A 14,233-nucleotide genomic window follows, 5' to 3' on the forward strand; every position below is an offset into this window, starting at 1 on the left:
AATAGAGGACAGATGACAACATGAAAATTTCTAAGGATTGTTGAGTGGTTGAAAAATTGAAGTCTATAGCAAAATCTTGAAATTTGTTGAGCATGATTTGTTAGAGAAAACAGCTCGTTTCAGCAAAAACCACATGCAAAATAGAGGGGAAAATATAGAAAGCAATAAATATACTACAAAATTTTCTGAACCTTTAAAAAATTTCCTTTATATTCTTTTCCCTCTTTTTTCAATGTATTAACTTTATAAGTTGATGTAGAATGTTACTTTAGGTGACAGGCTTTGTTATTTTAGCTAATTCTAATGTACATTTAATTCTCTAAGTACTATGTTAAAAAGAATATATGAAGTGTTTCATTAATTGACTACGGTAAACGTTTAATTAACTTTTTATTGTGGAATTTCAGATGAATCCAAAAGTAGTATAGTAAGTCTCAATGTACTTATTATTACCTAACATCAACAGATAAGGTATGGTTAACATGTAGCCCATTTGCTTCCCAGTTCCACCAGCTCTGTTATTTTGAAGCACATCTTTGCATACCGTTTTATCCTTATAAATATCAGTATGTATCTTGAAAAGATAAAGAGTTTTAAAAAAATATGATACAGCACCATTATCACACAAAAAACTCAATCAGTAGTGATTCCTTAATATCACCACATATTCTCTCAGTGTTTGGACTTTCAATAGTCCTATAAAAAGAATTAAAATATTTTTTTACAGGCTGTCTAAATCAGAATCTAATAAGATCTACACTTTGTGATTGATATGATTTTTATGCCATTTATTTATTTATTTATTTATTTATTTATTTATTTATTTATTTAAGATTTATTTATTTATACAAGCACTGGGTACAGTCAGCAGCACGGGAGGGTGAGAGAATTCACTAGAGCCAGAGCAGGGAACAAAACAGGCAGACTGATGAAGAAATGCACTGCTGAGGGAAGCAGCGGGAGCGGCAGGAGAGGTCTGCGCACCGTGTGGGACCCTCGCCAGCGGCTGGGGATCAAACCAGTGCTACAGAGGCTGCGGGCAGCTTCGCAGCCCAGAGCTCAACCGCTGTGCCACCAGGGGAGGCCCTGATTTTATGCCTTTTAAAAAAGCTTCTCCATCTCTTTTTACTTGCACTTTATTTATTAAGGAATCAGGTGGTTTGTCATGATGAGTTTCCATGGTTTAATTTTTACTAGTTTTATCCTGTGATATAGTTTGACATGTTCTTCAATGTCTTGTAAACTGTTGATTGAGCCTAGAGGCTTTTTATTTTATTTTTTTTTAAAGATTTATTTATTTATGCATACAAGAGCTGGGTACAGGCCAGAGATGCAGGGGGTGAGAGGATTCACCAGAGACAGAGTGAGGAACAGAATAGGCAGACTGAAATACACTGCTGAAGGGAGCAGCAGGCAAAACAGGAGAGGTCTGCTGCGCCATGTGGGTTTCTCCCTGGCAGGCTGGGGATCGAACTCGTGCTGCAGAGGCTGAGGATTGCTTCATAGTGCGGTGCTTAACCCCTTGTGCTACCAGGGAGTCCCCCTCGAGGCTTTTTATACTTAAACATCTGTAATCTCTATTATAGTTGAATCCGTATTCAGCTTGAACTGGGAATACTCAAAATATACCAAAAAACCCTGTGATTTTAAAATTCACAGTTTATTATAACATTATCATTTATATACATGTTTTAAGAGCATCATAATATATGCTGTTTGCTAAAATCTTAATATTTTGTGTATTTTTATACTATGCCTAGAAATTGAATTCATAAATATTTGCTTGCTATTTTTGAGACTAGTTAATATAGAAAAGTTTTCCCCTTGCAGATTGAGTAGAATACACTTAGAATTAGTTGATCACCTGGCTGCTTCCCTTGCTTTGTTTGTATTTGGGAAAGGGCTTTAAGTATTTTACAGTTGGTGGGGGGCTAGTTGGGGACAGAAGAGAACAGGGCTGGCAAGAACTAATGTCAGTACGTTACTTATAATTGATATTCAGTAAATAGATGAACTGTTAGTATTTTAATGAAACCTCATGTGTAAAAATGACTGAATTTTATCAAGATTGTTTGACCTTCCAACTTAGAATTCTTCATTATTTTATGTAGTGATATGTACTTTTGTTCTTATTTGATTTACCATTTTTACAGAAACAGCCGTAATACCTGTTAATGGTTCACCTCGCACACCAAGGCGAGGTCAGAACAGGAGTGCACGGCTAGCAAAACAACTAGAAAATGATACAAGGATTATTGAAGTTCTCTGTAAAGAACATGAATGTAACATAGATGAGGTAATTTACCTTAATGATTTCTTTAAAATAGATTCAGCGTGACAGTATATACTTTTTTTGATGATAAGTTTGTTCTTTGTTATTCATGCTCTTATAGTAGCAAAATATTTAGAAAAAAGTTAATTTCATATTCAATTACTTTGATTTTAAACAGAGTAGCTTCCTTACTCTGAAAATCACTGAAATGTACTTTCATTAAGATGATAGTTTACAAATAAATTTGTCAGTTAATCCATGGATACTGATATATTTGATGTTTTAAAATAAACTGCTAAGAAAACTCTAGTGTATTTGTTTAGTGATGTGATACATTAAAATTCTATTTAGCATTTCTGTAATTGCTCTTTCTAAATATTATATCAGATATTAATGTTTCTTGAAAAGATAGACTTTTAGAAAATATAATACAGTAACATCACACAAAAAATCAATTAGTAGTGATTCCTTAATGCCACCACCTGAGTAACACATGAATACACAGGAATTGCTCTACCAAGTTCATAGACTTTGGAATTCTGTGTTGAAATGTTGGAATGGAAGGAATCTTATAAATAATGTGCTAAGCCTTCTTTCTTATAATGAGTAAGCAAGCTGCCAGAGATTGATAACTGGTTACTAACAGAGGCTGGACATTGGCACATTTTCTATCAGTGCTCCTTTTATTATACCAGGCTGTTTCTCTCATGGATTGTTATTTTGTCCACAATTCACTACTACCAGATAGCTTCTATAAAATGCTACACATCTGAAATTTCTCTGTCATCTCTGGAAAGAAAAAGGGTTACGATCGCAAAATCTAGCTTAAAAGATATTAGAAAAGATTTGTTAAGATACCTGGGTTTTAGCACTCTGGTTTTTGTTAATTTCAGTAAATATATGAATATAGACATATAGATACAGGTGTGTCAGTTTTACATATACATATGTTTACTGTTCTAGAATCACAATTATTTTTGCTAATAAATGACAAATGTCTTTGAAATATTTTCTTGTTTGTTATTTAATCCAACAGAGTGAGTAGGAATAAATGCAACTTTCCAATTCCTGGTTGTTAATTTTCTAGATTTTATAAATACTTGTAAAATTTCATTTTTAAAATCAGAAATTGTTCTTTTACTTCCCATTTCAAATAGCTTTTTTATGCAGTTTTATCATTTGTTATATGTGGAATAGTGAAGTTGGTTTCAATGTGTTTTCTTGCCATAAGTCCCATTACATTAATAACTCTTTATTCCATCTTCATTTTAGGGCCTGAAATATGTCTCAATTAAAAATAATTGAGTTAATTATAAATTGAATTTAAGTAATTGTTCAAAATGCCAGTTAATACTTTCATTTTGGTGTTAATGCAGACATTTTATTTTTTTTAGCTATAACAGTCTTTTGAAACTTTATCTTTCACAGGTGAAAAATGTTTATTTCAAAAATTTTATACCTTTTATGAATTCTCTTGGAATTGCAGCTTCCAGTGGACTTCCAGAGGTAATCTGAAAGAAAAATTAATTAAAAGTTAGTATGTTTGAGGACTTTTGGGAAGGAGAATGAGTTGTCTAAATTTATTAAGATTATATTCCTTGATATTAATTTTTTTCCCTAGAAAAGAAATCTAAGTCGAATTGTGGTGAGCCAACTTTACATAGCAACAAAAAAATTCCTTTTGAATATCATATGCTCAAATGTATAAATAAGCATCATTTTGTACTTTACATGTGAATTTGTACTTAAAATATCTCAAAGATTCAAGTATAGGCTTTTGATTTTCTAATGCCATTAAATATTTAAATATAACTAAATGTGCACTTTCAAATCAGATTCTAATGTGCTTTGCTGTGCATCTTTAAGCTCCATATTTAATACTATCAACAGTATTGGTATTACTGTATTGTGGAACATCTCCAGTATTTTTAAAAACTGCTTAATTGAAAATAAATTTGGTTGAAATGACCACCAATTATATTGCAAAAATGTTTTTTCTTTTACATTGGCGGTATGTTTGCTTCACATTTTTACCTCAAATACCCTGACAGAACAGCTATTATGTGGTAAGGTAAAATATGTGAAGAATAAGCTTACATAGGGCCTCCCCGATGGCGCAGCTGGTTGAGTGCAGGGCAGTGAGGCTATCTGCAGCCTTTGCAGCACGGGTTTGATTCCTGGCTGGCCGGGGAGCTATCCATATGGTGCGGCAGACCTCTCTTGTCTCATCTGCTGCTCCCCTCAGCAGTGTTTTCGGTCCATCTCCCTGTTCTGTTCCCTGCTCTGTCTCTGGTGGATTCTCCCACTGTCCCCTGCCTTTGGCCTGTACCCCAGTACTTGCATAAATAAATAAATAAATCTTTTTTTTAAAAAAGAAGCTTACATAAATGATAAAGAGCAAGTATGTAGTGATAAAACAGTGTTGTACAAACACCTAGAAATAGCAACAAATCAGGTAGATTGAAGATTCTGTGACTGATACTTAATGTCTCTCTAAAATAGAGCAGGAACATATATGAAAGGTAATTCTGTCCAATAAACTTATCTGGACAAACAGAAAGTTTAAATTTAAATGGAGTTTTCCTCTTACTTTTAAGAATGCAGCTTTAGTTCTCTCAGGTTAGAAACATTTTATTTTTTTATTTTTATTTTTTTAAAGATTTATTTATTTATTTATACAAGCACTGGGTATAGTCAGAAGCTTGGGAGGGTTGAGAGAATTCACTAGAGCCAGAGCGGGGATCAGAGCAGGCAAAAGGACCCAAGTACACTGCTGAGGGGAGCAGCGGGCAGCAGGAGAGGTCTGCGCGCCATGCGGGGACCCTCCTCCAGTGGCTGGGGAGCAGCCGGGGATCGAACCGGCACTGCAGAGGCTGCGGGCAGCTTCACAACCCAGTGCTCAACCACTGTGCTACCGGGGAGGTCCAGGTTAGAAACATTTTAAAAGCGGTAGCAAAAGGTATGCCAAATATGCAAGGGGTTAAGCACTGCGCTATAAAGAAATCCGGCCTCTGCAGCACAAGTTTGATCCCCAGCTGGCCAGGGAGCAACCCACATGGCGCAGCAGACCTCTCCTGTCTCTCCCGCTGCTCCCCTCAGCAGTGTATTTCAGTCAGTCTGCCTGTTCTGTTCCCTGCTCTGTCTCAGGTGGGTCCTCTCACCCCCCACATCCCTGGCCTGTATACCAGCTCTTGTATGCATAAATAATCTTAAAAAAAAAAGATATGCCAAGTAGCTGTCCATTTGGCATTGGTTTTGAAATTATGATTAGACTATTACGAATCAGAACTGATTATAAAAATTACAGATTATAATAATTTAAAAGTTGTTTGATACTGGGAATAAACCCTATGATATGTTAATTGTGCTCATTGAGCTAATTACCTTACCCACATTAGTTAACTGAAGGGTATTAGCGTGAACCAATGGGTTTACAAAAAGATAAGCATAATATATAATCAAGAGGATTTGTTACAATGTTTGAAAAATACTTTATATTACTAAGCCAAGTAGATTAAAAGTAAGGGATATACCCTCACATCTGGCTTATACCCCAGTTCTTGTATGCATAAATAAATAAATCTTAAAAAAAATAAAAGTAAGGGATACATGAGATATTTCAATTAGGTGGTTATAATAATACCTATTTTTATGTTTTTTTTTAAGATTTATTTATTTATACATACAAGAACTGGGATACAGACCAGATGTGTGAGGGTGGGGAGGTGAGAGAATTCACCAGAGACAGAGCAGGAAACAGAACAGGCGAACTGATTGAAATACACTGCTGAGGGGAGCAGTAGGCAAGTCAGAAGAGGTCTGCTGATCCATGTGGTTAGCTCCCTGGCTGGCTGGGGATCGAACTCATGCTGCGGTGGCTGCATTGCTTCATAGGTTGTGTCATAACCCCTTGTGCCACCAGGGAGGCCCAATAATACCTGTTTTTAATCTTACAGTTCCGTCTCAGTATTTTGTGGCATCGGTAATCATTATCTATATAAAATTCTAACGAATGGGTATATACATAAAATAGGTTGGAAAAACTGCAATTTTTTTACTTTTACATATGCCTTACTTATCTTGAATATGAGCTCTATATATTATAAGGTTAAGTGTAGATTGTACAAAATAAGTAAATTGATACTTATGGGTTCTAACAGCTTTAATGACATGAAAAGATAATCACCAATATTTTTTTTCTTTTGAGGTGGAAAGTCTCTCTAAACAGTATGAAGAAATTTACCTTAAAAGCAAAGATCTGGATGCAAGATTATTTCTGGATCATGATAAAACTCTTCAGGCTGATCCTACAGACAGGTATTGTACACAGTGTATTTTTATTTGCTAATATTCTTTTACTATCAGTTTATTTTGATAGTTGTAGATTTAAATTTTGGTTTTTACTTATATAACTTAAAAAGTCATTTTATTTTAAATGACTTTGAAATATTGTTTATAATACAAATATTTTATATAAAACTAATGAAAAAATGAACAGCATTCTAAGTATATAATTTATTAACAAGTATATTCACATTGCATGTGAATTATACTTTGTGATAGCTATCTTTCTGTTAGCTGAATATAATTCTTATGAAGTGTACCAAAAGGCAGTTGTTGAAGTAATGGTACTGGTCTCTTTCATTTTTCCATTCTTCCACCTGCTATAACTTGCTTGGTTTATTTTTTAAAATTTAATACAAAAGTCTATTCTTTTGATTTGTCATTTGGGAATCCTAAAATAGGAATGATTGAAAGTAATTGTAGACATGTTTTAAGCATTATAAGTAAGATTAACTTTATGCCTTTAACATGAAATCTTTTAACATGTAAATGAAAAACAATTTGGTAGTTAAATACAAATAATATGTTCCTAATTTTATTTAAATTAAATTAAAGCTCTTGAAAGATAAAATAATTGTAATTTTTTAATACTGACAAACTAGTTAGTAATACCATTAACTTTCTAAAGAGAACATCTGAATTTTTGGAGGAAATGTATTAACTTTCACAAGCAAAGGTGAAAGAAAAATGAAATTTTATTTAAGCAGCTTTTGGATCATCTACCTCCTATCACCTTTTTTTGATGACATATTATTTTGTATGATTTTGTGAGACTGCAAAAGGTACAATACTACTTTGCTGATTCATGCAAAAGACATAAATTTTCTGCTGCATTTTGTTTATTATTTAGCTTTGAAATGCAGAGAACGCCAAGAAAAAGTAACCCTGATGAAGAGCTAAATGTGATTCTCCAACAGACTCCAGTTAGGTATGAATTTTCTTCTGATTTTCATTACAATTGTTTGCTCAGAGCTATGTATTGCTTTGCATTTGTTAATTTGTTTCACTTATTTGTATAAATATGAAGCAAATATATATTGAGTGCTTTTTGCATGCCGGCTATTTTGCTGGTTGTTTGGGATATGATTAGTAACCCCAGTTCTGCCTATCCTAAGGAACATAACTTAGAATGAAATTGTGTTCCATTTTAGCAAATTTTAAAAAAGTATTATCATTTGCTCTGCATACAACCTAGAAGGATTAGAACTATATTTTTCAATGTCCTTGTCTTTACTTACTTCCAACACCTAAACTGTTATTAGGTATTGTTGATTCTACCTCTAAAATATTACTGGAGTCCTGCGCCTACTGTTCTCCATTTCTACTCTCATCACCCTTGTCCTAGATATCTTTCTTCTGAATTTTTTGCCATAGCCTACTAATTGATCCTGGTACTTCTACTCTTATCACTGTTCCCTTCTTTTCATTACCAAATCTATTCTCTAGAGAGTCCCTAGAATAATATCCTGCAAATATATGTCAGATCATGTTCATTCTGCTCTTCTATCTTCTGATTGCTTCCTGTTTTTGAAATACAATGCAAATCCTCACAATGCAATTATTTTGTGCCTATGAAACCTCCCTACCATCATCTTGTTGTCATGCTCATTATGATTTAGCCAGTTTCTTGGACCCTACACGCTCTTCTCTTGTACATGAGAACCTTCACACTTTTGTTAAAACACTTTTTCTGGGCCTCAGTGGTGCAGCAGGTTGAGCGCCATGCTATGAAGCTGTCCACAGCCTCTGCAGTGCGGGTTTGATCCCGGCCAGCCAGTGAGAATCCCACATGGTGCAGCAGACCTCTCCTGTTACTCCTGCTGCTCCCCTCAGCAGTGTATTTCTGTTGTGTTCTGCTCCCTGCTCTGTCACTGGTGAATCCTCTTGCCCTCCCACGCCTCCAGCCTGTACCCTAGCTCTTGTATAAAAATAAATAAATCTTTAAAAAAAAAAACAACATTTTTTCCATGAATTGCCATTGGTTACTCTTCCTTTATGTTTAACACAAATAAAATTTTTAAAATTATTTCTTTCTGAAGTATTTTCCTTTGGATAGCATTCTGTTTTATTCCTTCATAGTGTGTATTACAGTTTATAATTAGTGTCTTTGCCTATTTATGCAAAAGGCTATACCCATAATACTCTCTAAGTTTCATACCACATAGACAGATGTGGACTATTTTGTTCACCATTTAATAATTAGGATCTAGGATAATATAGTATGTCATTAATATTTTCAAATGACTATATATACACACAAAAATATATTTTCAGGTAAGTATAGTAATAGATTATGACAAATTAATGAGATAGCACAAAAGTGACTTTATGAAATGATATTTGAACCAAATTTCAAAATATGAAAGGTTCAGTGTTAATGGGGACTGAACTAGGATGTTAGGGAGTAGTGATAGCACGTACAAAGGCGTAGAAATACGAAATACCATTATATATTGGAGGAACTACTAGCAGCTCTGTATTCATTGACTGTGAAATGGAAAGATGAAATGGCAGGATAGGAGGATGGCTACTAAATCATGAAAGGCCTTATGTGTTATTCTTACAAATTTGGACTCTAGCTTGTGCATGATATCACTGGTTGCAATAAATGGGTATTAAGTTGGGGTAAGAATAAAACCAGACTTGATTTTGGAAAGTTTAGGTGGTAGAGAAGTTTTTAAGGGGATGGACTGAGGAGGATAGAGTGAGAAATAGAGACCTGTGAATCTGTCACAGTCTTCATTAGCTACAAATTAGTATGACCTTAAGAAATTTATTCAAAATATACATGCCTTAACCCTACTGCTATAGACATAGTCAAAAATCTCTGAAGTACTCTATTGCAATAATTGAGTTGAGATATGCTGAACATTATGAAATAGTGAGAATGAAAGAGTATGAGCAGATTTGATAAATTTTAATGAATGTATATTTAGAACATTATTCTTGAGGCATTTGTATGATATAAAGAAGATAAGGAGTAAGTTATAGGATAGAAGGACCTTATAGATTTAGGAGTCATCTGTGAAAGTTTAAAACAATTAACAAAAATGAGTTTTATGAAGTGAAGAGTATATAACAGTAGGAATGGGTGGCTTAGAATGGAGCCCGAAAGAATTCTAGAATTTAAAAACTAGATAAAAGTTAAAGAGAACAGGAGATTATGTTTGGGAGCCCAGAGAGTGAAGTCAAAAAAGGCAAGATGGGAAGGGAATTTAAGGAAAGAGCAAGTATTAGGTGTGTCAGATGCCTCAAGGAAGCCAAGTATTAGAATAGATGAGAAAGGTCTTTTGAATTTTGTGGTTTAAATCAATGTGGCTTACATAAATGGATTAAAGAACATACAAATTATAGAAGCAATGTATTTGAAAGGTAAAGAAATGTTGATAACAGTTCCTGGCTGGACTGTTTGACATGTTTTCCTAAATAATATTTAAGGATCCTTTTAGTCATATGCATTCTACAATTATTTGCACCGTTAAAAATACCTACAGTAGAACTATACTACTACTACTTCAAAATTAGATGATTAAAATTTACTATATACTGTGTGCACACACAGAGTTTAATGATATCTTAAGAGATTGTTGTAATTTTATACTCTTAGAACGGTGAGTTCTGAGATTATGTGTGCTTCTTGAAGATCTAGATTGATTGATAGATAGATAGATAGATAGATAGATAGATAGATAGATAGAGACAGAGATATATAAAGAAGAGTCACTTGTTATTTTACGTGAATTACTAAGTATCTTCCTGTCTATATTTGGAAAAAAATAATATTTAATTGTTATAACAAAATTACAACATTTTCTTAAAATTTGATTATCATTTTTTGAAGCAGTTTATATTTCTCTTTAAAATGATGTCAGTTTCACCAACTAATATTTTATTGTTATATAATTTTAATAATTAAATAAGTGTACCAGTACTTTTATTATAAACTTGCTGATTACAATTTGCAGCAACATGGATGGCGCTGGAAGGGATCATGCTCAGCGAAATAAGCCAAAAAGAAAAAGAAAAATACCAGATGGTCTCACTCATAGCAGGAATCTAGAAAACTTAAATAAGGGACCAGGAAAATGAATAACTATAAGAAAGTGAAAATCAAAATCAACAAAAAACTATGAACCAGAGACACTTTTAGGGGGGCGGGGGCGGGAGGGGAGGGATTGGGGTCAGAATGGGGGGGCTGCAATTGTATGGGGAATATAACAATAAAATTTATAAAAAAAAAATCCTTCCTTAAAGATATAATCAAAATGTAATTCCTTGCAAACAGCAGTACACTCTTTTGTAGCATCTTATTTCAGAGAACTTAGAGATAAGTGCAAACGGTGAGTTTGAAGATATGTGTTACTTGTGAGATAGATGCATTTCAGTTTTTTTCAATCCTTAACACTTCTTCCTGTCTTTTTCCTCTAGGACTGTTATGAATACTATCCAACAATTAATGATGATTTTAAACTCAGCAAGTGATCAACCATCAGAAAATCTCATTTCCTATTTTAATGTAAGCCTTACATGAAATATTTATTCTGATATCTTAGCACAGAAATTTGAAATTGGAAGTTAAAATACAGAGTATTTTTTGAACACCTATCTCCCAACCAGTATATATTTGTTTCTTATTTTTCTAAGCCCTCCAAATTAGATATTAGTAGTAGTATTGTTTTATTTAGATAGTGTTAGTTTTAAATTTTCTCATGATTGCTATTTGCTTTGCTCACTTTTCTTGCAACTTAGACCTAGTTTTTAGGATCATTTTCTTTCTTCTTCAGATACATCTTTTAATAATTCCTTTAGAGTGTGTGAGTTTGGGGTGAACTTACAGGATTTTTGTTTTGTTTTGCTTTATTGTCATAATATCTTTAATATTTGTTGGATATCTGCTGTCTTTTCTTTATCCTATGTTCAACTCATTTTCATTTATAGTTCTTGCCTGTGTCTCTCCACATTGCAGTTTGCAGCTCCTGATAGACCCTGAGTTTGATAACTGAAGGGCCCCTGTTACCCTCTTTCCCCTCTCAACGAGAGGAAGAGAAAGAATATAAACTAGCATCTATATTATTTGCTTGCTCGTTTACTCCTTATTTAAATTCAAGTGAGGGTTGGGACCCACTGAAATGTTTATACTTGGAAACTGGTTAAAGCCAGATGACTTCCTCAGTTTTGGCTTATGCCAGTAAACTATGTGCTTTCTGTAGTTAACATTTCTTTTGATGCTTGTGATTTTGTCATGTTCTGTTGCCATTTCTTGGTTACACCACCACCCCCAGATATATCAAAGTAATTTCTGTCATTATAGTCATAATAGTGCTAGCTCAAAATTGATAATATATGTCCAACTTATGTAAAGTTGCTTTTCTTTATTGGTTATCTATAGCACAAGATTATTTCCCAAAAATACCTAGCTAGTACTTAGAACTTTTAGAAGGAATAATAATAAAATTTAAAAGAATGATAACCTCTCATATATCATTTCCAGTATTTCCTCCAACATTTGGAATATGTAGGAACTCTTTTATTTTGAGCTACTTCAGTTGGGCCAAAAATTCTACCTCAAAGACATTCTCTGGATCCCAATTTAAAGCTTAACATTAAATGAATCTTAATTTCAAAGTTTTATTCAGACACAAATTGCCTATTTCAGAGTGGGCATATCCCAAAGATCATTAAGTTTTCTAATTTTGCTTCTTTATTCAGATTTCTTCATTTTTTAAATTAATGTCATCTTCTGTACGTAAAATCTTATTGATGGAATCTGTAGATATTTTTATGGCTGTGTTGGCAGGAATGATTTATGGCAGGAAGTATTCTCTGTTGCTGAGTTTCTAAGACTTGTGTGGTATTTTCTTTAAAGAAGATAAAATTATTGATGATATAGAATATGAAATTTTGAATGACATACATTTCAAAGAAAATTAGAATTCATCTTAATTTTAGAAAGTTTATCATCTAATGTATGTTTTTAATGTACTTAATTTATAAATATATAAGTCAATTTTTATAGCTGAAGAGATATATTTTATTTATTATTTATTTATTTATTTATTTATTTTTTCAAGCAATTTTCCCAGCAGCACAGTTTATTTGGGAACCCACTGTCAAGAACACAGATATATGAGACATATACTCCAGAGGGAGGATTTAGGGGGCTTGGAGGGAAAATTAACAACATATGGCCTAAAACATGTCTTGCTTGGCCAAATTTCTGTCTATAAAACACTTAAACTGAAAACGTTTATGACTCAAAATGTTAAAGTCAAATGCCAGGTAGGTGATAGGAAAGAATGGCTGGAATCAGAGAGCCAGGAGCAGAAGGGGACAGCACTGGACTCCACGGAGGCCAGAAGGACAACTCTTCATCAAATGATATCTCAAAGCCAGGAATCCAATATGTGAGGAAAATCTTGCAACTTTCAAACACCAGCTACCAATTCATAAATTTTGAAAAAACTCTACAGATTTTTAAAAACACATGGAATTTGGCTGAAGAGATATATTTTAATAGATTACGTTATAGGGCCTCCCCTTGTGGCGCGGGCAGTTGAGCGCCCTGCTGTGAAGCTGACTGCAGCCTCTGCAGCGCTGATTTGATCCCAGCGGGCCAGCCAGTGAGGGTCCCACATGGCGCAGCAGACCTCCCCTGTTGCTCCCGCTGCTCCCCTTAGCAGTGTATTTCATCAGCCTGCCTGTTCTGTTCCCTGCTCTGTCTCTGGTGAATCCTCTCACCCTCCAGTGTATCTGGCCTGTACCCCAGTTCTTGTATAAGTAAATAAATAAACAAATAAATAAATAAAATAGATTACATTAGAAATTTTGGAACATCTAATAAGCATTTTAACAATCATCTTGTAATAAGTTTTTATTATTAAATTTGATATAGCTCCACCCCACATGATACACATACTCGACTTTTGTAATCATTTCTGTCATGTTTTTTCAAAAAGGTAGCTAAATTATTTAGGTAATTCTAACTCCGAAGTTTTAAATTAGGAAATGATACCAACATCACCTCTTTCATCATTTGCTTTTTTTTGGATAGTATACATCCCAGTGTAACTTTTGTTTGAAGATATTTTATGGATATATAAGACTCTTAATTAATTAAAAGGCTAACAAAGCAAATGTTTTTCCTTAACCTAAAGGCAAGAAATTTAGATAAATTTTTTCAGTTGTGCTCTAGTGGTTTTTGGTCACAGACATCCAAAGCTGAAATTCCGTTTTGCTTATTTCCAATAGTTCTGCATACCTAGTTATTGTGGAAATGCTTCTGTAATACAAACAATTGATACTGTAATGTATACATTATAGAACAGAAAATGTTAATTATATTCAACAGTAACCTTCAACATTGATTTCTGTGTATCCTTCCTAAAGAACTGCACAGTGAATCCAAAAGAAAGTATCCTGCAAAGAGTAAAGGATATTGGATGCATCTTTAAAAAGAAATTTGCTGAAGCTGTGGGACAGGGTTGTGTGGAAATTGGATCTCAGGTAACTTGAGTTCATTTTGAATATTGCCACTATATAATAAATAATTTCACATCTAATACCTGTCCACATTGTAGAAATACTATTTTAGTATTTGTCTAGTAGTAAAATGTGCTG

At 33.6% G+C, this 14,233-nt stretch overlaps 1 protein-coding gene across 1 annotated transcript in view; it reads left to right on the forward strand.

Annotated features, from left to right (window-relative positions):
- The window catches only part of RB1 (RB transcriptional corepressor 1), a gene marked incomplete at both ends in the record, with an annotated part of 147,667 nt that overhangs the window by 54,759 nt on the left and 78,675 nt on the right, over positions 1-14,233 (forward strand). Inside the window, 6 exons of the mRNA XM_084234616.1 lie at positions 2,154-2,296; positions 3,701-3,778; positions 6,480-6,589; positions 7,467-7,544; positions 11,045-11,132; positions 14,003-14,119. Coding sequence (XP_084090742.1) covers positions 2,154-2,296; positions 3,701-3,778; positions 6,480-6,589; positions 7,467-7,544; positions 11,045-11,132; positions 14,003-14,119 — 614 coding nt within the window. The remainder of the gene's footprint in view (positions 1-2,153; positions 2,297-3,700; positions 3,779-6,479; positions 6,590-7,466; positions 7,545-11,044; positions 11,133-14,002; positions 14,120-14,233) is intronic.

Source organism: Talpa europaea, assembly GCF_964194135.1.
Source record: "Talpa europaea genome assembly, chromosome: 6".
Lineage (NCBI taxonomy): Eukaryota > Metazoa > Chordata > Mammalia > Eulipotyphla > Talpidae > Talpa > Talpa europaea.